This window comes from Lepeophtheirus salmonis, chromosome 9 (genome assembly GCF_016086655.4).
Source record: "Lepeophtheirus salmonis chromosome 9, UVic_Lsal_1.4, whole genome shotgun sequence".
Taxonomy (NCBI): domain Eukaryota; kingdom Metazoa; phylum Arthropoda; class Copepoda; order Siphonostomatoida; family Caligidae; genus Lepeophtheirus; species Lepeophtheirus salmonis.
In genome coordinates, this window is record NC_052139.2 from 15,024,212 (window position 1) to 15,050,450 (window position 26,239).

At 30.7% G+C, this 26,239-nt stretch overlaps 1 protein-coding gene across 7 annotated transcripts; it reads left to right on the top strand.

Annotated features, from left to right (window-relative positions):
* The first annotated feature begins 61 nt into the window (after positions 1-61).
* LOC121124491 (lipase member H) lies at positions 62-14,966 on the top strand. 7 transcript variants are annotated; one of them, XM_071891138.1, is made up of 6 exons: positions 62-197; positions 9,715-9,971; positions 10,930-11,197; positions 13,280-13,463; positions 13,539-13,724; positions 14,526-14,966. In XM_071891138.1, the coding sequence occupies exons 2-6, from the start codon at positions 9,767-9,769 to the stop codon at positions 14,757-14,759; spliced, it is 1,077 nt and encodes a 358-aa protein (XP_071747239.1). In that variant the 5' UTR covers positions 62-197; positions 9,715-9,766; the 3' UTR covers positions 14,760-14,966. The 7 variants fall into 7 exon arrangements, with proteins under 7 accessions (XP_071747239.1, XP_040575581.1, XP_040575585.1 ...); XM_040719647.2 differs by lacking the exon at positions 62-197 and adding an exon at positions 7,854-7,963; XM_040719651.2 differs by lacking the exon at positions 62-197 and adding an exon at positions 7,869-7,888.
* Positions 14,967-26,239: the final 11,273 nt, after the last annotated feature.

Here is a 26,239-nt window from a genome sequence, read left to right on the forward strand (position 1 = left end):
AAGGTTCACCGCACGTTACTCCTTTTTGATATAATACAAATACATACACTTTTAGTTCTTCCTTTGTACATCTATTTATGAATGAATATACTCTTATCAAAGAATTTTATTTCAAGTTCTAGCTAATTCACAGTATGACAAAGTGTTGTTCCAAATTCAACTGTGTCTAAGGATATACTTGCAATTATATGGAAAAGGTAAAAACAACCTCACTCTTTATCTTGTCAAGTCCTACTGAAATGTCCTATATCAATGTAAACGAAAATGATAAGTCTTGATTTTTTAGAAGGCATAATTTGTCTATGAACCACTACTAAAGGCATAATTACATTTTTTTTCACAATTTGTATGTCTTTTTTTATCTTGAAAATCCAAGGCTTTTTTGGAACAATTAGTTGATTACTATCGTTAAGATATTTTTGCTTTTTATATATCTACTGAACCTCATTGTACTTTATCAAAATCATTTCTATCCAGTATTACCGTGACATACGAGTTCCAATTCCTTGCTGTACTGAGTTCTTAAGTCAAAGCAATTTATCCCTTCAGAAATTACTATATATATTATATTAAACTTGAAGCTCTTCTTGTGCCCGTTGCTCACTTTCAACCAGCTCGTATCTCATCAAAAACTGATATATCAATGCAAATTTTAATCTTTAAATCCACCTAATAGTAATATCTCAATAATCTCGATTTGGGGACTCATATTTGAAGGTATTACTGTATGTTTATTTTGGAGATTGGAGAATTTATTGCTGAATGAACGTTGATAAACCTTTTTGTAGTAATGTTACGAATTAAGTAGTATAAAGTAGCATTTCTATCTATTTTCATGGTCAATTGCGAATCTAGGGCGACACATAGATAATACAAGGCAACAAAAAAAATCTTAAATTCCATATTCATTCTTTAAATAATGGACAAGCTGATCACCATTCTGTAATTAGTTTTTTTTTGTATCAAATCTGGTTTTTGAGAATTTTCGATTTGAAATATTGGTTTTTTTACTAGAAATGTACCAATATCAAAATTTCAGCCTGTTCCGATTCTTATATTATCTTTATCACAATTTCGTATATTTATGTATAAAGAAATTACATAAATAAATAAAAAAATGATTTATTTCTTTTAATGTGCAACTTTATATTAATTAGGCCTTGACAGGAAAATACATAGTTATAATTATAATTAATTGTAAGTAGTTTAAAATTAAAAATTTAGTGTTACTCCATGCTCATAAGTCAATTTATTCCTGGTTAGCTCATATATATTGCTCGAACTACTGAATAGACTCTCATTCTCAATGGATGGGCCTAAATTTTGTTATGCAGGTCTATTATTATTGTCCTTATTATATTTTAAATTAAAGGAAAATATAATTTTATCTGGGGCCCCTACAGATAGGAGCCCCTAGTCTTAAACCAAGGTTAGTCTATACTAAGATCCTTACTTCCTTTTATTGATTGACCATTTATACCCTTTTTATAGTGTTGAGCCAACTTATCAGTATGAAACAAATCAGTAATCCACTTAAGAACTTTTTTTCTATGCTGATTTTAAAGTTGTCCTTATATTTGATGAGCAATCGTCCAATCCTAAAAAAAATAAAAAATAATGCAATTTAAAGGTTAAAAAAGTAACCATATTTAAATAGTTTTGTTTGCAAAAGAAATAATGTTTTGACGCCAAAGGAATTTATGTGGAGTGTTAATAATTATAATTTAATTTACAAAAAATGTATTTGGTTCTAACTAAAGATTTAAGGTTTCTTAATAAAGATAGTTAAAAGGAAAGAGGAGACAAAATGGTTGAAATAAAAAATTAAACGAAATCTATGAATATGAATTATGTTAAGGATTCGCGTAACCTCGATAAGAAAAAATATAGAATATCCCTTCATAGATGAAAAGGGTAATGTATTTTTGCTTTAGAATAAATTTTATAGTTTTTTAGTGCATAGTTATGATTAAAATACTATGAACTATGTTTCTAATTAATAACATATATTTCTGGTTTGTTGTAAAGATAAATACAAAGCTCTGTCCGAAACGTTGACTTACATTAGATGAATTTTAGTCAAATGGCGTGATAACAAAAACTGCGCAAGATATGAAAATAGTGCATATACCAAATTTTAGACGAATCAGAATTAAAGAAAAAAAACACCACATTCTTGACTGATTTAGATGACGCCTCCTTGCCTTAAAGTCTCTTTAGTTCTAACATGTCTAGTTCAGCCGTAATATTGATTAAAATTCCAGCAACATTTTAAGTAGATCTTCTAGAATCAAATGCTCTTTTGTAAACTAAAGTCTATTATTTAATTACTTTTATTAATTCCTAATGGAATTTACTAGTTTTGTCCTCTCAGCTATCTCATCTACAGTTAATGTGTAATTGCAGTCCCAAATTCCTTATTAAAGTAGGATAGGGTGGCGTCATATAAGTGTATTTAAGTTTACAGTTCATATCTTTTCCGTTTCAATAATTATTTTTTATATACATTATTAAACTTTATAAGTTTTTTCAAATTTATATAATTTATTTTATGATTTTAGGGGCAATATATGCTTTAAAAATATGAACAGAAAAATCCACCCAAATTAAAACTCTTGAAACTCAAAGAACAAATATAGGTAGAACTTTTTATTCTTTTAGCTCATTCAATACATTGAATTATAATGTTTCAGATGAAATAAGGATTTTTTTACCGATCTAAATTGAGTTACCCAAAGAATCATGTTGATTTGCTGTCATAAAAAAGTTAGATTTTTATTGACTTTTTCAGTTTAATTTTTAATTTTCTTATAGAATATTTAATAACTAAGCAATGTAAGGTTGGAGGAAAAATTGTTCCGAAATTAAATATTAAATTATTATTTGACTAATCTTTTGTAAGTAATTTATATTTTAAAGGTAAAAAGACTACCTCCAATTTAAATATACTTCGCATCAAATGTATTTTATTAGTATTTATTATAGATTAAGTGATGAAGTTGACTTATTCATATTTAATTTCGGAACTTTTTACGAAACCTTTTTTATTGCTTATTTACTAAATATCCATAAGAAAATTAAAAGTGAAACTGAAAAATTAAATCAAAAGTGACTTCTTTTTTTTTTGACAAAAAATCTTTTTAAGTTATAATATAAGGTTTATTCTTTAGTTTTAGCTATAATATAAAGAAATTGAAAAAATATTAGATTTCAAAAATTATCCTTCAGTTTACTTGATTTTTGTATGATTATAAACATTATGTAGGAACTATCTTCAATATAGTTAAATAAATATTTAATCTCTAGAATGATGTACCGAGTGCGACCAAAAAATCTATACACTTCGTTTTTGCTACATAGATCATGGATTTCTCAACTACTGAATAATCAGACTCAATAAATAATCACGCAACCTGTATTTTAGATTTTTCTTATTTCATATATTTTTTCCTTTCCATTTCAAATTATCTTACTCGTCCTTACAAAGTTGATTTTATTATTACATAGATGAAATATATTTTTTCAGTGTATAATAAAACTAATTGTGTGAGAATCAATGAATATTTTTTTTATTTGATCAAAATAACTATACCGATATATATTTGAAGGATAATCATCGATTGGAGTTTCGCTATTTTTGTTTTAGCTGGAGTATTGTTAGTACTCTTTTCAACTTTATTTAGCAATCTATCATTTTTAAAAGATACAAAATTCTTCATGACATAAAAAAAATAATGCTATATTTTGGGAATAAAGGAAGAAAAACAATGATCAGATTTACAATTATTAGAAAATGTTTCGCATTACAAAAAACAAGTTTTCGGACTATATGGAGACAGCAGATTATTTAAATAAAGCAACTAGTTCGAACTCATCGTTATATTAGCTTGCTTGATGAATTTATGTAACATATTTGCCCTCATACCATGAGAAGGGGGACTTAAAGCAGAAGGAGGGAAGTGAGGAGTTTGATCTGCATTCATCCATCCTTACTGTTCCTATGAATATCTATTCACTCGTCTTCTGATACTCTATTCAAGGGATCTCGACTCTTATGGTGATATCCCTTGAACAGTGCTTCACTCAATCGGTGGATCTTTAATGGAACCTTTAATAGGCCCTCATGTCAAACTGCATAGTGGACATAACAATCAGAGCAATAAGAACTGTGGAAATGTATCTTCACACTGCCTCAAGTGTCCACAAGGTTTCCCCAAATTTCCCTGTGAGATTAAATTCCCAAAGTGTCACCGTCGAGGTTCTGACTATGATATTTATTGTTTTTTTGTTAAAATTGATTTACCTGACCCATATTTTTAAATGATATCTTTTTATTATTACGAATTATGCATATATATTAAATCAAATCAAACACATTACAAATTCTACAGTAAATAAATATATATATGTAGGTATAAATCAAAGAAAAGCAGTATGAAATATAAATAGCTAGCTTTTAATTTTGAATGTCTGTATTAATGATTATAATATTATCTGTATTAATGTCATTAATGAGTATTTTTAAAATAAATAATAGTTAAATATAAGAACTGTTATGGTAAACATTGATTAATAATTTTTATTAGTGTGGAGATCCTAAATCTTCATGGGGGTAATATTCCAATATGGTGATAAGCAATTAAGTTTTTTTTTTTTTTTTAAAAGATGATTAAGACTAACTAAGTTTCGAAATTGCAAGACTACAGAAGTTAAGATGTCACTTATAATTTTGTATCACATAATCACTTAGGACTCAACAATTCACAAAATCTAGTTATACAGATAGTAGCAAAATATAATATGTATTGCAGACTAAAGTATCGAGAAAAAGGGTGCATATTCATCGTGAGTCTTAGATTGACTTCAACTTTTTTCCAAGGGATTTCTGCATTATATATTTTTCTCAGAATAAGAAACGGAAAAAAGTCGACTTTGAAAGGAACAGCATTCAAGAGTTTCAACGAAGGAGCTGTGAATGAGAAATGAAAATCTTTATTCCTGACTGGGTAATTCATTCGGGAATTATTTCTTATTGTGGAACTCTCCAGTTCTACATAACTATTTATATTTAATATCAGAATAGAATATGCATTGTAGACCAAAATATCGAGAAAAGAGAAGCACATTATCTTTACGAGTCTAGAATTATATTGCACTTGTTTACCAATGACAAAAGAGACTCAGTTGTAACAAAGAAGTATACACTGATTCCGTAGCGGTATTTATGTATAGGACAATGATTAACGAGAACCGAAGTCACTATCACAGACCTTGAAATGAAGAGGCACTTACACAATTAATTACAAAAAAACATGATGTCTCAAGCTTACGTAAAAGTCGAGAAAAGGACACTTGCACATGATCGAGGAATTTCCATTAACGAACTCCAAGAAGTTGGGCGTCTCCAGGAACATCGTCTACGCCGTCAACAAGTTCGAAACGTTGGAGATGAAGAACACCAAAAGGCCAAACTGGATAGGGAAGAGTTAAATAAAAAAGAGCCAAGGCCAATCCCCTCAAGTCCATGAGGACCCATGCAAGATATCTCGGAGTTTCACACCAGACTGTCCAGAGAGTTATCTAAAAAGTGGGTGGAAAGAGTCTTGTGAGGGTGGGGAGGCCACTTTTGACATCAGCTATGAAAGAAACACATCTCCTCGTTGCAATACTCTTTTGAACTCTTTTTGTAACACTTTTGACCCCTACAGCTCTGATGCGAACCCCCTCGACTACTGCTTTTGGGTGCATGTCGAGGGGAAGTCCTGCAATCTCCAACATCTTAACAACGAGGCTCTTAAAGTCACTGTCATCCAGCACTGGGACGCCATTAGAGAGGACTATATCTGCAGCGGGTGCCAGGCCTTCTGCCGCACCATGTAACCCATCATTACCGCTAAGAGTGGATACATTAATGATTAAGATGGCTTAGACTCACATCTATTTATAGTATTGGAATTTGGTTAAGATTCTATTGTTAATTAATAAATAATATATTGTCGAAGTTTAAAATTCAATGGATTCAAAATTTAATACAGCACACGTTAATGTGTATTATACTTTCTTAATTCATGACTATTTTTCATTGTGACGAGTTCATAGTTATTTAATGAAAACATAAATACTTCTATTTGTGAAACATAATATTTAGACTTAGAAGCCATGGATACGAGAGAAATTGATGTCATGGATACTAGTAATATTTATATCTATTTCTTAAAAAAGGTATTTTTTCAAAGGACGTTCAGTTTTGCTTAAAATTGATCCTTTGTTTATAAAGAAGAATTCTTAATTTACTTTTGTTTTAAATTTGACATTTTTTTTTACAAAATGTCATGGATAATTTTATTTCATGATTTTTTTAACTTTATAAAAGCATATTTTTTTGGTTTTCTTATAGATTAATTTTGAATTATATATATATATGCATATATGAGTTGATCTCATTTAGTGGTGCACATTTTATTTTTTTCAATTTTCCAAGAGTAAAATGTAAACGAGAGGTTTTGTAAGTCATTTATTTAACAAAGTCCTCCGAAAATAGTGCATGGCACAACTTTTATTCAATATATGAGCCCTCAGCTCTAATAATGACCTCAATACGAGCCTTAAATCCCTGCAGCAGACCTTGACTATGTAGTCATACTCAAGCTTGGTCCAATCCTTCTTGATGGAAGCCTCTAGAGACTAGACACTCCTGTGAGGAATAGCACACATACACTCCCCAAGAAATATTAGTCCAAAGGTTTTGCATCTGGAGAGGAGGGCAGCCAAATATTGAGGTCCCATAAGTGCGGAAGGTTGTCTCTCAGGCCGCTTGGGTCGGAGCGGCTTGATGACACGGAGCTCCGTCTTGAGTGAAGAAAAAAGAAAAAGTTGTCCACGAACATTTTTCTGGCGTAAGGGAGCAAATATTTATCCAGAAGTTAGATGTAAGAATTTGAATTGAGCCTTTCCTTCCTCTGCACAACAATGGGAGGGTAGACTTCGCCTGTGCAGGCCACTTGATTTTTTGTTCTGAAGACATGTCTTACTGAAGCTGAGACATTGTCTGGATGTTTGGTTGTGATGTAGCAGCTACTCTGCTTATTCACAGTGGCATTAACCGTGAAAAATTTTTCCTCAGAAAGAGCTAAAATTTGCCCGAATTAATATTGGCCTTGAGAAAGTTTTTAAAATCTTAATTGCTCTTTCCAACCGTTTCAGCTTGTTCTGTTCAGAGATAAGAAGTTTGTAGTCCTCCTCCGTGGCTTTACACCAATCTATGTAAATAATAAAATATGTACTACTAATCACCGGGGAGCCTGGGCTTCCGTTATAAAACCATGATTAAGACAATAATTTGACAGTTCAACTTTTTAGTTTAACCTTCCCCTCTATATCCCCCTGAAATCACATGCCTGTGAAGAGAATGCGATTGTCTGAATCTTGTTTGATTTCACAAAAATGGGAAGAGCAATAATCCCTCATCCCCTTCTAGGCTCAAGGTCGGTTTTATTTGAGCGGGCTCGAGTGTAAATATTTTCTTTCCTTAACTTAATTATTAAGAAATTGTTTGTTTTTCACTAATTTACCATCTTTAATAATAAATGACATTAAAAATCTGAGTCCATGTTTCTTAGCAAAATTATTGACACTTGATGAAACGTAAGGATATTTGTGATTACTTTATGCAGTCTCTCATCAAAAGAAATTAATTAAAGTTTGAAATACAACACAGGATATTATTTATATTTTATAATATCTACATTTATTCCTACAATCAAAGTGTAGTAACTCTCTTATCAGTCTACAAATATAATTAATATGTTTACTTCTTATCATTTGAAACTAAGATAAGGTTGAGTGCATACCTATATTGCTATCTATTTAGTTCCAATTCAACATGAAGGTGAGGAAATCCATCAAATCATCATTTACATTCAATGTTTTACAATAATAATATCTCATGTGTACTCTGTCTTAGGTAAAGTGTTGCATATACATATAAAAGATCAAAGTTTAACCCATTTTTCCTTTAAAAAGCCCTTTATTCTTTGGCCTATTTGTTCATCCCTAAAAAGTGCCAAAGTACAGTGTGTTTAACCGAAATCGGATCAAATGTTAGTACTACAACATTTGTTAGTATACAGGGTGTCCACGATAAATTGGAACTATCTTAAAATTCAACCTGCTTGATAAAAATGGAATTGGACTGTATTTGTTAATATGAAAAAGTTAGACATGATATTAAAAAAATAAATTTATTCAACATGTCCTCCCTCAGCAGCCACCATCTTCTCCATCCTGCCCCTAAAGGATTTGCATGCCCTGATGACTTCCGCGGAATCGACAGCATTTCACTCCCTCGTAATGGAGCCCGGGAACTTTGTGGTGAAGACCACAGGGACCTCTTCTCTCTCCTTGGCAAGCCACCTGTCATTCTGGACGTTGTAGCTTCTGTCGACAGTCCAGTTCTTTTCGTCGGAGAAGAAGATGATTCTTGCTCCATGGCTCTTCAGGTCATTGAGGAGACGCTTACCGTTGGTGAGCCTGGTGGCCTTCATGGATGCCGTGAGGATGTGTTTTTTGGCCATTCGGTATGACCTGTACCCGAGGTCCTCATTCACAGCCTCGGAGACCAGCTGCTTGCTCACTCCATGGTTCTTGGCCAACCTGGACAAGGAAGTCCCCGGCGAAGCCTTGATGGACTTCCGGAGGCCTTCAAGGAGACGGGGAGTGCGAATTCGGTCACTTGTCATGTTGTGGGCCTTGCAGCAGACCTTCCCCTCAACCTCCCAGGCATTGAAGACCCGGTACACCCTGGTTTTAGGGTAGTTAAGAAGCTTGTAGATAGCAGAGGGCTTGTGTCCTGCACGAGCCAATTCGAGGATGGCGTCTCTCCTTGCTTGTTCCATGATGAATATTGTTTGTTTTCAAAACAATTGTGGTGGAAGTTATAGTGTATTGTTCACGAAACCTTTTATATTAGTATGATTTAACCCCGAATATCCACATTATGGATCTGGATGAAGTTTAAAGTAGTTCCAATTTATCGTGGACACCCTGTATCTCAAGAACAATAAGAGATAGAAACATGGAATTTTAGTTAATAAATCATCATATAATGAAGCTAAAAATTATTTATTATGATTCCCCTTAGTTGCCAAAACAAGGTACAAGGATGGAAGCCACATTCCTGTGAGACGTTTTATAAGCTTCCCTCTTCACAACACTTTATATGTTGTAATCAAATGGATAATAGATCTGGTCATGATGGGAGCCACATGAATGCAGGCCAAAAATGGCATAAATTAGACCCAAACCAAACCTTCAAGTTAGCCCTGATGCCTCAAATCTGCCCCTAATTGCATTAGCATTTGTACAGGAGCACCCCAACTGGTTAGCAATGTTCCTTGGCTTTGTTCCCGCACAGAGGAAAATCAAGATGTTGTTTCCTTTTGTTTGTTCCATGATTTAAGTTAAAACAAATTATAACTCGTTTTAATTTAAACCATGCAATCATTTTTTCATAATTATTAAAAAATTTACTCCCAAATTTTCCCAAAACATCGGTAGAAATTTCAAACTTGTAACTCTCCATTTGAAATCTTTTATGCTTGTTCAGATTTCGGTTACGTACGCTATAGTCTAAAGGTGAGAAACAAAAAGACTGATCATGTAATGCAGTTTCTAATTTACTAAATCAAAAATGTTCATGAATCATACATATTTCAGAAGATCTGACAGAAATGGACTCATGGAGTGTTGCATATGAAGAACAGTAACGATGTATTTACTACGTATTACAAGACGGAGAAAACTGAGTGTTATAGGTGCTTTCGTCATATTGTGCTTCCTGTTTTATTTATTTTGGTGCTTCAATTCAAACATACCTTTTCTATCCACCTTCATAAAACCTATACTCCTCTTTATCAAACAATCAATAAGCGTTCTTCGGGAGTTTGAGTTCAAAATTTCTCGAAATATCGAAGGTGAGTTTTGTTAATTAACATTTATATTTGAGAGGTTCAATGATTGTATTAAGCGCTTTCACAATTTTAGGGGCCTAAACAATCAAGTTTTATAAGAATGAATACCCTTTTTTCATTAATAAGGAGGAAAATAGTGAACTTTTAGATATCAAAATAGGATCAACAAATAAAAGGACTTAAACCTTATGGTCTTTAATTTTTTTTTAATGTGTTTTAGATAAAAATCAACTATTATATTGGAAAGAATGAGATATTTTTATCTAATTAACTTACTTTTGTCGTCCCTAATTGATCTAAAAAGATATTTTTTTACAAATCTAGCAATTTTAAGGGATTGTCAGTACATAATACTTTGATTTAATTCAAATATCACTATTTATCATTGGTATAAAGTAGTATTTAATAACGCATTAAGTCTTTTTTTATATTTAAATCCATTTGATGGATTTTTATCAAATAATAACTAATATTTGTTCAGTTTATGTATTAAAAATATCAATTTTGAGCTCCCAAGAAAAAATGATACAATTTATGACGTCAGTAAAAATGTTCTATTCTAATATATTATTGTCATTTGTGTGATAGCTGAGCCAAAGTAGATTTTTTGTTGGCAATTTCATTAACATTGTTTGAGTATTGTATTTTTCTTAATAAAATCAATTATTAGATCAAAAATACACATTTTTAAAAGTACTATTCAATTGCTTACATGAATATGTAGGTACAATAGCCCTAGCCTAATTATAGTTCCTGGGCTGATTAGATTTGTAGGTTCTTATAACCTGATACATAGTAAAAAATACAAATTTTCATCTATTCAGTAGGCCCCTAAACCGGTAGACCCCAAGACTTCAGCCCTTGTTATCCCTTGCATTTAAGTGGCCTTGTATATATGTAGCTTATACATTTATTATGTTGTAATTACACTGTTTCTAAATCAATCCTTTTTAATTCATAGATGTAAAAATAATACTCTGGACCAAGAATACGACTATTCATGAATTCATTTTTTCGGAATGGAATAACATACAGTTATCAGAATCAAGATTTAACCCAAACTATCCAATCAAAATTTTCTTCCATGGATTTTCAGATAATGCGAGAACAATATGGACTAAGTCATTTAGAGACAAATATTTAAGTGTAAAACCCTACAATGTGTTCTCCATTGATTGGGAACTTCTTGCATTATCCCCATGGTACACAACAGCAGCAAAAAATGCAGAGTAATTGTTCTTTTACGAATTAATATTAGATATTTTCTCCACAAAATATTTGCATGTTAAGTCATTTAAATTCTAACAGATAATAATTAATCTGGATTTTATTAATCCCTTCAAAAAAACAAAAACAAAACCCATTGATAATTGAACAAGTCAACCAAAAGGTTGGTCTGAAGAGTTGAGTTGCATGAATAGTACTAAAATAAATTAAAGCTTGACTTGCCAAAATATTAAAGGCTTTGAGACTTAATAAGACTTGCAAGAAAATAAATTCAAGGTATGAAATTTTTATATGATTAATAGATCAATGTTCGGTTTTAGAATGAGCGGGCCAAGGGGGAGAAAAAGATATGGTGGCCCTTTTCCTTTTTTAAAAATTGATTTTTTTTTAGAAACGGCCATTTCAAGCCTATTTTTGATATTATTGATTGAATCATGTTTTTTTAGAAAATAACATTTCTTCCTATTTTTTTTATGACTTTTTTCATGAAAGAAGGTCAATCCTTTTTCAAGTTTTATATGGAAAAAAATCTTCTTAGTATATATATTTAAATTTTATTCAGTGATAAGTTCTCAGTCAGAGCAAGCCCTGGGGGAAATGTTCCCTTAAAACCGTATCTGGATCTATTAAATACTCGTATTTGCGTCTCCAGAATTATTCGAATGCAAATTTTCAAATCTTAAATGTTGATTAAGATTAAATCTGCAGAACTGCAGTTGTAGATATTTTACACACATCTCAAATATGTATATTAGAGATATTAAGAGAATTATATTTTTGGTAGTAAATTTTGCAAACTACTTCGTAAATCTTTTATACTTTTATATTGGTCCATACAAGATATAAGCATATATCAGGCTGACCAACTTTCCACATTGAACATGTACTCTTTTTAAATCCTGTCTGGAGCATCCGAGTACTCTGTTATAGATTCATGGAATGTTGAGTTTTAATGGTAGTCGATTTGAAGATCGACTTATAATAATATACAATTTAGAAATAAAGCTAACGAACTCCAATAATATTTTATAAAAAAACCATGAATAACAAAATATATATTTTATTAACATAGTGTCTTCTTTTTAGGCCTTTAAAATATGGTAACCCTAGAATAGGTTATAGGTACATAGTGGTTCTACATGCTGATGTTGTGGACACAGGACATTGATAACTTTTTAATTTCAAAATATTTTTAGATCCCGTTTTCGAATTATTTTCTTGATATTACAAGGAAAAAATATGCTTATAAAGATAATTCAAAAAGAAACCATTTTTCCGTGAAACGATATCAGTTTACTTTTTGTTGAAATCTTTAAAGGTCTAATTGTCTGATTTATATATTAATTTAGCTCTAATGTTGAGCCCATTTCTTTCAAAGATATATAATTAATCCCATCACTATGAGTAACTTCATGATAACATACGCTACCCGAGCATATTTTGATCAAATTTTATAATAAAGAAGGACTTGATTGTAAAATATTATGGGATCCTTTAACCCAAATCTGGAATAAACAAATCCTAAACACTTTTTCAATTTGAATCTTGATATTGGATCAATGACTACTAAGCTCAATGTTGGGCTTTTTGACAGATTTTTTTCAAAGAAGAGACAAATAAAAATATATATAAAAACAAATGTGTATTAATTTCATATTTTGAAGCAAAAAAAACAAAAAAAAACACAGTATGCTTGACAGCAAACTCACATTTTATGACAAAAAAGTCTCCTTTTTGACAAATTTGACACGATTTTAGTTGTGTGTGTGTGCAAAATACCCCCTTGTAGTCACGGTCCTGGAGGGGAGAGGATATTTGTAAATATTATCTGTTCCAATTTAATTTTGGAAAATAAGCAGAGTTTCAAATTTAATGTAGGGGAAATCTTGAGAGTCAGTGGATGGGCCTCCTGCAAACCCACGAAAACTATATAAATATTTACCATCTAATTAATTTCAATTTGGCCATTTATAATATACTTACTCCTAGATACATTTAAAAAATGATTGTATAATTAAAGGTGGAGAAAATGTCTATGTGTAGTTGCTTAGAATATGATATTAATGATATTCTTTTTTTTAAAGCTCTGTAGGTAAATACATTTCTAAATTTGTAAAATTTTTAGTATCTCAAGGAGTGTCATACAAGGATATTCATTTACTTGGAGCTAGTTTAGGAGCTCATGCTGCCGGTTATGTGGGATACTATACTCAAGGAAAAATTGGAAGGATAACTGGGTTAGATCCAAGTGGACCTCTATTTCATTCAGTGTGTATTTACAAGTTGCTGTTTTAACTAATTATCTAATCTTTTAATTAATGATTATTTTTACTCTATTTATAGTCACCACATAAGGATCGGTTGGATCCAAGCGATGCTGTTTTTGTCGATATAATTCATTCTGCCGGAAAATGGGTTGGCAATGATGATATCATGGGTCATGTAGATTTTTTTGTTAATGGAGGACAAGCACCACAACCTCTATGTATCAACAAGGAGTCACTGGATCTCTCTTGCTCCCATTTCGTTGTAAGATTTCCATATAATCGATCCAGAGCCGCCCTTAGCTATTACAGGGCACTATGCCAAACGAATTGCATAGTGTACAAATTCCAATTTGGATACGGATGGCCAGGAATTTTACTTCACTCCTTATTTTTTAAGATAATAAATTGCAGAGGCATTTTTAAAAAAGAAAACATTTGAACAAACTTTTTTTCGAAAATAAAATTCAGAGTGTTTTTTTTTAAAGAAGACATTTCAAATGACTTTTTTTTCGAAAATGAATTTCTCATTTTTCTTAAATAACCTTCTTTAAAAGAGTAAAATGCCGCACCATTTCTACCCTATTTATAGTTCCTATTTGCAAAAGGACCTACTCCAACAGCAATACCCTAGACCGATCCTGTCACTGTTTATGAAAGCATTAATATACCACTTTCTAATAGTGATAAGAAAAATATTGCTAATATTGATGAGGTCAAATAAACTTGTATATTTTTGACTTGGCATGAAATATATAAACTTATTTTGAACAAATGGGGCATGAGCGTTGTTTACTAATATTTTATTTGTAGACAAAGTGTGAGAGAGTGGCGGCGCGGCGTCTTCCGGCAAAATAATACAATTCCCTGAATAATAATATAATTTAATAAAAAATAACATTTACGTATGTGTCTCATATAGAAGGCGCTGTCAGAATTCTTCTGAGCATGCACCATTTTTAAACAACAAGCTACAGACTGCCACACCACCTTACGGATAATATATATACTTTTAGTTTTTTCAAGCCCTGTTAAATAATTATATTCAATGTATTTTATGTTTCAGTCATGGAAAATTTTCGGTTTATCTATTCCTAAGCCTAAGCATCGCTTCTATGCAGTCCCTTGCAGAAATGCAGATGATTTTTACTCTGGGACTTGTTGTAATGAACAATTTGATAAATTTGTTGAAGTTGGTGAATATGTTGACACACTCAACACTCGTGGCACCTACTATTTCAAAACTGCTGCGGAGAATCCCCTTCAATTATCGTTGAATTCAAGCATTGGCTGCCAATAATTAATCGTTTTTTTTTTCAAATTAAAATAATGCTTATAACTGGAGTGAATAATAGGTTTTTTAAGAGCATAACGCGATAAGATTGATATGGTTCGAAGGATCAACGTTGAAACATCCACTTTTGTAGTTTTGTAATCTTAAAAAAGTCTAAATCATTTGATATGTTATTAAGGTTAATACCGAGAAATTGTATATATCGATAAATTCCTTGTGATATTTAATTTATTATACCACATACAGAAAATATATTTTTTATTTAGAAATCAAATCAATAGAATTGAATATATTCTTATAGTTTACATTTTGATGAGTAATAACTAATATTTGGTCAAATTTAAGGTACAAAACTGTATTTAGAGCAGTAAGTTGTTGGAAGCATTGAACTCCACCTGTTTCAACTGTATAATCACCCAACCTTTCTATGTATTCACCTATGAAATGAGACTTTCCGCTATTGGTCCCTAGGTGTCGCCAGTTAGACATTATAAACCGGCCCAAAAATCTAAATGCTTATTTCGACATGTGTCAACAATATTTAATTCATTGTTTGTATAGTTTCATAGAGTCTCTAAATGATGGTGGAAATTTTTTGAGACAAAATCTGAGGCTATTACATTTTGAGAGGTCAAGGTCAACGTCCAAGGTCAATGCCACTCCAAAAAATGACCATAAGTGGAGGTTTTGCGCTCAACCGAGTACCCATTCTTGTTTTAATAATAAAAACTCTCAAAGTTCATTTTTGTATTAGTTTTGAAACAGGGTCAAGACGTAAATTTTTACAAAACTTCTAAATGATGCACAAAGTTATTTTTTTACTATTTTCGTAATCTGTTTAATATTACGGAAATATTGGTTTCAAATCAGGGGATTGAGCTGGCTATTGCATAATAAATAAGATGTGAGAGGCTTCTTTCTATTCCAAGAAGTTTTTGCAGGGCTTGGATATATGTTTTTGGTCGTTGTCTTGTTGAAAAAGAAACTTCCTTCCAATTAATCTCTGTTCAGAAGGAATGGGTTGCGTCTTCAGGATAGAATGCTAACCATTCTGAAAGAATTAACTACCAATCTCTCATATATGCCAGTGAGGAATTTTATGCATCTATTTTTTTTCAAAATAATTTTCATTGCTTAAAGAAAAAAATAATGATTAAATCATAAATATTGATAAAAAACGAAAAAGTTTTTTTTCCAAACTTTTTCTTGCCAGTTTATATAAAAATATATCTTCACGTCTATAATTGTTAGTTTTAGTTTATCTTTTCTCCGAAAAGAAACGGGGAAATAGACCCAAAATCAGTTGGTATTAAGCCAATTCTTTCTAGCCATGGAATCATCATTCAATAATTGTTGGGAATTGTTCACAGCTTAACAAGAGCTAGTTCTCATTCAACCAATGATTTTGCAGATTAATTACAAGGAGAAAAGAAGCGGAAGCATCAATAACTGACAACAAAATATGCGTAAAATTGTGTATTTGTGTTTCATACACTACAAATATCTCTTTTTCGACAACTTAGTATAACTTTAGCCCTAAACCTGACTCAACACGAATATTATCTTAAAAATATTGTTGCTGGTGTTAAAATTAGTGTTGATTAATTAAATGTCCATATTTTGTTACATGATTTTTAAAATTTAATTGTTTAATCCTTAACGTAACCTAGATGTAAAAAAATGTAAATATTACTTGTATTTATACATCAATGTTCAGAAGAGTTTGAACTTCACACTGATGCATATAACTCATTTTAACAAAGTAGTTTTATTAGGTGAGATCTTCTTCACATTTAAAGACAAACTTATGGTGAAATTCAATAAAAAGTAGATGGCTACTAACTATGCTATACCACTAATACATTGGCTAACTCGCTGAATTCTGCATGCTCTCTACGCCCACAAGAATGGAGTTTAAAGAGAAATAATTTTATCAATTTAATAAAAATTATCAATCCTTTCATAAATATCCTTTAGAAATCATCAAATCTTTACATATGAAACTTTAATTTAAACTTTTTGAGAAAAACATATTTTTTTAATACTGATATAGAGTAAAGGTTGAATTGTAAAACAGTCGTTCATTTGATGACTTGTGACTGGACATAAGAAATGGCTAATACTCGACTGGGAATATGACATCTCACAAAAATGAATTGATACTTGAAATTGGACTGTATTCCTTTGACTAGAGAAGACTTACAAGAAAAGTTTTTCCGTTTTTGAAATATATGTTTACTATATTGAGAGAGAATACTTTTTGTCATTAGATTTTTAAGAATTTGAAAATTTGCAAAATATTTCAGAAGTATTTTATACGTAATTTTCATGTATAACCTCATCAACAAATTAGGTACATTTTTTTCAAATAATGGTAAATATTTCTTTAATTAGAACGTCAAATCAAAGTCCCCACAATCCCTAAAACAATATTTAAAAAAACTTAAAAAAAGAGGAGTGATTTTAATAAGTCTATATTTTAAAAGATATTTATGTTAATATGAAGAATATTTTTTATAAATAATTATTGAATTTTTAAAGTAACTTGAAATATTTGAAATGTTGCAATTATTATTCCTTAAATAATACATAATCCATAAATGAGTAAATTAATTATATTAATTGACAGAAATGAGGATGGAAATATATATTTATGTTAAAAATTTCAATGGACCTGAGACCTGCATATCTCGTGTTTCTGTATCTTTTCTCCTAATATTACAAATATGTTATCTCACTAAACCTCAACATCTAAATATTTTTGAATTTTATTTTCAATTGATTCCAATGTATTCTAAGGATACCATATAACAGGACTCGACGGTCGTTAAAATTAGTCACTAGTAAAACAGGGTTGGTCCATTTATTTTTTACTAGCCACGTAAAAAATTAAACCAGCCCAGAATAACAGAAGTGAAATATTGCGAAATATATTCCACTTTTAAATCACAAAAAACTTAAAACCTATAATAGAATTCAAGTAATTAGCTACTAATAGGAAACAAAATAATCTTACATTGCAACTTCTTTGCTGTTTCTGATATGATCGGTGAATCTATATTTATATAATCACCTTTATTATGATTTATACTTTGAGAAGGATGACAATTCGTAGTAATACGTTTACTTCGCAGGGAAGGCATAAAAATATAGTAATATATAAGGACCTAATAGACATAAGCGGTATCATACGTGTAGTAAAGTGTCGGATATTTCAATGTTAAAAAATATTAACGGATAAAAAATGATAATTTTATCAGCTTAACAAAAAAAATTCTCAATTTCCCTTCATTTTTCTTGCTTACAAGACCAATTGCAAAGATTATTTATGATCACAAAAGCAGAATTTGCGTTAAAATTTCGTTTTATTTGTTAGAATTAGTCAGAGTAAGAATGATTGATATTATTTTCTGGTCGTGACTTGCACCTTGGTTCTTTATTAACTTCAACTACAAGCCACAAAATGTGTTTCTATAATTCTATTAATCTATCATCGAAATACTGCATAACTGATTACTTCCTATTATAAACCCACTTACAACAAGACGTAACTTGCATTGTATTGCTAATCTATGTACTAAAACTATATACCAAGTTGAAACTGATAGCTTGAGTAGAATCATGGTCTATGTGAATCCTTTGTTTCGTCCAGGATGTCCCTTTTTATAATTCCTCAGATGAAGTAATTTTTTCAGCAAACTCTTTGTATGACGCATCAAAACCTTCTATGAAATGTCAAACATTAGATTCAGATGACGCTTATGCGTCTAAGTATTTTTAAATCTATGTAGTAACTATTGTAGCTCAAAAATTTAGGACTGTTACGTCATTGTCACAATAGTTTGTTTATAACGTAATGGTAAGAATCGGTTCCAATATCAATTCAGGACCCAACTGGGAAGGGAGAAACAACCACACTGTTTACCTTCGGAAGCCTCGAAATATATGCAGAAATTAAAGAGGATTGATTTAATTCACTATTCAGTATAAATTATTAATTGAAAGCAAAAACAGTATTTGGTTAATTTCTTTATTTCTTTAAGAATCAGAGGCAAAATCTATTTGAAGCCTCATATCTTTAAAATTGAGGGAGGAGCAGTACTGGTTTTTTATAGTGGCCTTGGGGGCACTTGAACTCAGGATCGTAGTATTTTTCTTTGGTTTAAAAAAAATACATTTTTTTTCAAATTTTCCTACAATCTCATTTTTTCGACTCCATCAGTTGAACTTATTTTTTAGAAAATAAAATATAGATCTTTTCATTTTTGCCAGAATTATAGGTAATTTTAAGTAATTTCGTCTATTTTTAATCAAATGACTTTTTTTTGTGTTTATTTAATTTTTTTCTAAAAATTCATTTTTATATAAGAAAGTATACATTTTTTCTCAAAAGACCTTCCAAATTTGTTTACAAATCTTTTTTAAAGCACATGGGTAAATAATTCTAAATTTCCGACGAACATACCATTTTCCCTCGAATCTTATAACCACCCCCTCCCCCGTAAGATCTGGCCTGCTTGAACTAGGCATCACAGACTGACATAAATTTTTTCATAATCTAATACTCCTCTCCCCTTAGCCCCGTGCCACTGGTTCTACTTGAAATAGGCCTAGCATTTTTAAGTAAAAAAAAAAAAAAATTGCGACACCACTTGAAGTTATTTTCATAACAAAAGCAAGAATCGAAGTTATTTTTTGTTTTTAAACGATAGGTTTTTGTACTGACTTGTACGATGGCTATCAAACTGTGTTACGGAAGTTCCCTGAATTGGTACGTGAGGAACACTATTTCATATTCCGTTTGATCATAATGATGGTAATCGTAGATTTTATAGTTTCTCAGGAGAAACTCACTGTAAAATGTCTGAAACGGATAGACAAGTAAATCATGTTTACTTTAAAGTTCAGGTCATTATCTCGCCCATTCAGTTATTTTTCCTTACATTTTTTGCCTCCATTCAGCGGATGTGTCTCTACTTCTCATCATGAATTCTGAGATATAGAAGTATCGTTATGCTAGTTCGTATTTGTGTGTGTTTTGATACAATTCAATTACACTTCCAAAAAAGAAGAGTTACGCTTCCACACGTTTAGCAAAATAAATTCTGCACCTAAATTTAGAAATTCCAGATACTTTGGAATTTTTTTGATTGGGTTATCCATAGTATTATAATATTATATAGATTTCAACCTTATTTTATTGAAACAAGCTGTCACGAGTAAAAATGGATGTCAATTAAATTTTAGTTTTTAGTTTTATGAGATGGCTATCTGTACCAAAATATTGGTCAAAATTGATCAAAATCAGTCTAAATAAAATTACTGAAGACCGAACCAGAAAAAAAAATCGGTCTTGCAACGAGTCTCAACTCTACTACAGGTACAGATATACGACTAACTATTTTTTTTATACCAATTGATTTAATTTTTTTTACAGTTTGTTTTGATATATATATTTTTTTTAAAAGGTTATCGTAAAAGTGTCTTTTGTAATTTCAAACGTCTATAAGATGATGAAAAAATTAGTTGTTGATTTATTAAAGCTTTTAGTTTTACCTTATTTTATGTTTTTTTTTTTTTCCTTTTACTTATAAATCTTTAAAATACAAAATGCTTCAGTGAATTTTAGTAGAAATATGAGAATTTCAAGATACTGACTAAATTTCTCAGGAACAGGACAATATTTTATTCTCAAATATTCTTTACATCATATGAATTTGGGTAATCGAATTAGTACCCATTTGTTTTGGAGAGGTTGCGTGTATTATATAAAATAATAGCTAAAATATTACTTTTTTGCTTCAACCATAGAGATAAAAAACATAGAGTGATGATTTGAAGAAGAAGTTGATGCCGTCGTGGTTGACTATAACTTTCAAATTGTAGATACGTTAACTACATAGATGGTGCTTCAAATATATTTATATTCGATCATCAGTGTATTTTATATTTTATTTATGGAACTCTTCAGTTTTTATTCAAGTATAGGAGGATTCATTACAGTAAGTGGAGAGATTGATGTATAAATAACTATATTTCTTATTATTTTGGTCAATTAACTTTTGATTCTGTAATTTTCCCATATCTTCTTTAAATACTTATCGACATCGGTCAGGTGGTAAGAGGCTGCATATATTTGCTTATCACTTCCTATAATCAAAAGTTCCGAGAAATTTACTTTTTAATAATGAACGATTCATCTAGTGGGCAACATAGCTATTTAAGTGCATTAAAACACACTCCCTCTTCAAGGAATTCATATTTGTCCTGGATCTCGCCTTATGGTGGTTATAGTACTGAAAAAGAATTAGATATTAGTATTCCCTTTTCTCACGTAGAGGATACCTTTCCAATAAGGGAAGCCAATGACAGGGATTGAGAAATTAAAGGAGTTGTAAGAGGGTTAAGAACCCAACGTGAAGACGAGTCTGGAAATCATATTGTATTTGAAAAGAAAATAACTATTCACTCTCCCCATGAGGATGTTAAGCCCGGTGGGATAGGTAATGTATTTAAAGATTTCGGCGAAATTGTAAAGCAGCAAAAGAGACTACTTTTATTGATGGAAGACTAAAGGGTCTTAATAATGGGAATTTTGTTCTTGAATTGATACCAAAGGGTGAACTTCCAGGATTTATAGGTTTTAAAGGTTTAAAGACTCGGATTAGCTACGCAGGTCAGTCAATTACATTTGTAAAGTGTTACGAAATCGGTCACTTTGCAAAAAATTGTATCAATCAGTTTGTCAAATGGGGAGATTATCTCAAGTTAGTTAAGGAAGTTTTATCCAAAGACAATCCAATGGATAATAATAAAACAAGTGAAAAAATTGATAATGGTTCCATTATTGTTGACACGACTAAAGATAACACGGATAATGTTGTACATTCAGATGGGAGGATAAATACAATTAGTGAAGAAAACATTCCAGAAAATGAAAGAGTAAACTCTTGTACAAGCAGAGGTTACAATAAGGGAAAATACAACTCCGACAGAGACGAATTTAATAAAAAAATCATTTTAGGATCGAATATTTGCGAAGGAATTAGTTCAATCTATGATCATATTAGTAGCTCTAAGGACCCAAATGAAAAGAAAAGGGTAACTAACCCCCTCAAAGACTCTTATTGATATAGATCCAAAACAAATTTTGTCCAAGCGTTTACGTTCAGAATCAGTTAGGAAACAAAATAGGACAGATACATCGCCATCACCAAATAAGTAAGAAAAACTCCTTAAGCAATTGAGGAGCTCCAATTAAATGACGGGTGGTCTTTGACTGATTTTTTTTGTCTTTTTTAAATTATTCTCTTATGAGTAATACCAAAATGACAGCTAATAGTAGTTTTAATAATAGTAATATTGAAAAGAATATGGGCATTGGAAATTTCCTGTCGCTAGATACTAGATGTGGCAAGAATCACTTATCACGCCGTGCTTTAATGAAAAGATTATTATCATTTTATCCATATCTTATATGTCTTCAGGACATCAAAGCTAAAGTATCCTTGCCATGTAAGGTTGATTGCACCTTTTGTCTTCCAAGACAGTTTAACTATTTTTTTACCGGCTCAGGTTCAAATAGAAGAGTTCTATCCTTGGTTTCTAAATCTCTTGGTGATCCCACATGTACCAAATCCTACTCAAGTGGCTGTGACTGGCATAAAATTTTAATATCCACCGAACAGGCTAAATTTGAATTAATTAATGCTTATGGTCCTAATGTAAAGAGTCAATCATTCCTCCAGCCCACTATTAACAATTGCAAAGGTAATAATTTAGCAATTTTACTCGTATGAGACCTTAACGTTGGCCTAAATTGTGTCAGCAACTCATATCACAATAAAAAATATCAGCGGAAACTTATATGTGAATAAAATTGTATGTCTTTGTCTGATCACATGATGATAGTGCTTAGTTTTGTACTCGAAACTTCTTCAAAGCCCCGGAAACTCCCTTTGTGGTTGATCGATGATGAAAAATGCTTCAATAAAATAAAAACTAATATTGCAAATAGTTTTAATTATTCATTTTCCCTTAAATGCACAATACATTGTACTGATAGAAGCTGCATTACTGAAAATAGAGAAGTGAGAGATGATTTGAACGATAATTTGGAACGTACCTTAAACATGGATTCGCTTTTTCAACGAAATATAACTTCTGAGTTTTATAATCCCCTTCGAAGGATTAAAAATCTTACCTAGAAAAATAGAGTATGGGGGTAAAACTTTAGAAAAGCTAGAGGACATAACGTTTAATTATATTTTTGTAAATGCATCTTCACTAGAAAATTTAAGATAATTCTAATTTTTATAAATTATTTGTTGTCTAAATATAGGTTTAAAAAACAAAAAAAAAACAAGAACTATGGGAGATAATCCCTAGATTTTAAAGGAATTAGAAGCATTTTCATAAATTTTGGGGTTTATCATATCCCAGTTCGCTAATGTAGGGCTATACTCACATTACAAAGTTCTCCTAAGACAAAAAGAATCATTTTATTTTTTCTATTGCAAATATACAAGAAGAATATTTCACAAAAATGACTAAAAAGTGACATCATTAATGGCTTTAATCAAGAAATTAGTTATATACGGAATATGCTCTTATTTTTTTTCTTTTTTCGCCCTTCGTTGTTCAAAATAAGGGAAATTTTTTAGAGTATAATAATTAAGGAAATTTTGCTTTTTACTAAAAAAATTTATATTTTAATTTTTTTTCTAAAAATTTGAAAGTTAATTTTGAAAAAAAAAATTCCAAAAATTTCATTTTAGACGAATAGCTGTGGATTATTGAATTTTTTTGAAAATAGTTATGAATTTTTGAAATTTTTTTCAAGATTTTTTTTTTTTTTTCCAAAATTTAAAAAAAAATGTAATCCTGCTGACGCTCCTGAAATTAGAAGCACAGTATCAAATAAACTCCCTTCTTTCAATTTACCTTTTGGAGAAAAAATAAACGATAGATATTTAAATAACCATTTAAAAAAAAAAGAAAAGAAATTATTTAAAAAATTACCTTTTTTGCATACTTAAATAAATTCAATTATACTTATGAAATTACATTTCTATTAGGAAGGACATACTTGGGCCCCTCAATAGTAAAAGACTTGAAACTATGTCAATTTCTTAAAACTCTATAATTTTGATACAAATGACTTATCGTTAAAAATAATGCCATCGTTTAAAAAGTGCATATTTATTGTGATTTTGTTTTTCATGATAATTTAAAAAAAATGACGCTCAGTAAATTCAAAACAATAAACAATTTTAGATTTTTTCCAAAAAAATCAAAAACGACCGATTTTTTTTGTAATACCATAGCACCTTTCTCTGGACGTCATATAAGTATTCCTCATACGGGCTAAATGTACTGAAATGATTCACAATTTCTTTTTTTGATACCTAATATTAGCTTACACAATATTATGTCATTAAGTTGTACCATTTAGCAACTGATACACCTCTTTGTTTAAATGAGCTTGTACAATGGGGTGTAGGACAATAATTAGTAGCAAAGAGTGGACCATAACATCAAGAAAAATTATTTGTTTGGGAAAGCATTTGCAGGCGAAGACCATTAGAAATGAGTTATCTATTTTAAGAATGCAAAATATTTCAATAGAAAAAGTTCTATAAAGTACATTACATCTTACAATTTAAACAATATATATTCATTATCTATTACATAATGTTAAAATTTGATGAGAATATTTGTTTATATTGTGTAGTAGACAAATATATCCTATATGTAGGGTTGTCAATCCTAAGCATTTTTCGCGTGTTAGTTTTTGTTGTTGGCAAATTAAACAGTGTGCTTTTTATTTTCTGAAGGTGTTGTCATTATTCTTTAATTCATGAGGAGATACCATCTCAGTATACAGTGTAACCACGAGTATTTGTACTCATGTCCTTATTTAGGGTAGAAGACTGTAGTCACTTCAAGTCCAGTCTCGATCCAGTCCAGTTCAGTCCTGTATATCTGTTTTAAAAACTTAGAAAGTTTGGTCCTTAATCACGTTACTCAACATTATTTCTTCTTTGTTTGATCAGTCCAGTACTGAGAGTCTGAAGGGCCGGTCCTAAAACTGGACCGTATAAATAAGAACCGACACAACATTATGAGGAAGATTAACACTGAGGAGTTGTTGGGGCCTTAAAAGTATAAGTCCTTGTTGGGCTCAGAGTAGAATTGTGGGTCGATATCTGAGTCATTCCTGCCTATTCCTTGGTAATTACGGAGTGGGGTTTGAGTTAATTTTCTTATCTCATTGCTGCTCACAGCTAATCTACTAAAACATTATGACATTTAAGCTGTTTTCTTCCAAAACATTCTACAAATTGGTTATCTGTTTCTTATTTTCAATGTTTATACGAAAAATGTTTATAACCCTATCTATATGTTTTTACATAAGGTTAATGAGGATTTTAATAGATGGAACCGAGATTTAGTCTAGAGTTTTTCTCCCATTTAATAATTATATAATAAAAGCTTGTTTTATGTAATTCATTGAATGAAAAGTTGAATATGCTTATGAATTATTGAAGATTAATTTGTTAAACAAAGTTTTTAACACTCCATTGCCACAGTGCCCAAATGAGGTACATTGAGAGAAAAAAATGTTAGTCTAACAGAGCACCTATAATCCTATAAACCAGTAATTTTTTTAAAATTACATATAACTTCACCTCCTGACGTAGGAAATATGAATTAACTTTGCATCTTAGACAAATATATGGTATTAAGTGTGTTTTTCTTCTTAAAAAGTTACATAAATTTAACAGTAGGTATTTATTCTTTTCTATCTCATCCTGGATCCCCAAAAAATGTAAAAAAATTGGTTCCTGGGATTTTGCTGAAGGACAATTTCTTGAAAAAGGAGAAACGTTATTTAGAAATTTACACTTCCAGATTTGATCTATTTATACAACTTTGCTCTATGGGTGTTTACAGACTAATAATCAAATTTAAAGAGCGCCCTCTATGAAAAGTTGTTTAAAAAAAAAAAACTAGTTCTAACTAAAGTAACGATGCATTTCTTGAGTATTTGTCATCAGTAAGTAACTTGTATAGTAACCATGATAACTAATTATATCATAACTTTGTTGGATCTACTTGAATACATACTTATGATATAGGTTTTATGTATCTATAATATTTATGTATTTTGTCTGTTCAATCTCCTTTCGTCGTATGCAGAAGGCGATTTTCATTTTCTTACCTAACGTCGTCGTTTTTCTCCGCTGCATCTAATTCTTTCTCTTTCAAGAAAACGGCGCTAAATGTAAAAGAATATCGGCAAAAAAGCTGAAATAATAAATTATATACATACTTACCTACCACTTTTCATGAGAATCTCTCTCTCTCTCTACAGCAGACACATACATATAGATGAAGAAAGCCTTTAAGAGTCCATGAGAAAACGGCGGGGAAAAAAACACAAGACAACGTTTCATTTCTTCCCTTTTTTTCCTCACTGAAAC

Excerpts from the sequence above, each read along its gene's own strand:
- LOC121124491 (XM_071891138.1), top strand. The coding sequence starts at position 9,767 with ATGTATTTACTACGTATTACAAGACGGAGAAAACTGAGTGTTATAGGT. Across the intron at positions 9,972-10,929 it reads AATTTCTCGAAATATCGAAG|ATGTAAAAATAATACTCTGG; the intron begins GTGAGTTTTGTT and ends TTTAATTCATAG. Across the intron at positions 13,725-14,525 it reads TCTCTTGCTCCCATTTCGTT|TCATGGAAAATTTTCGGTTT; the intron begins GTAAGATTTCCA and ends TTTATGTTTCAG.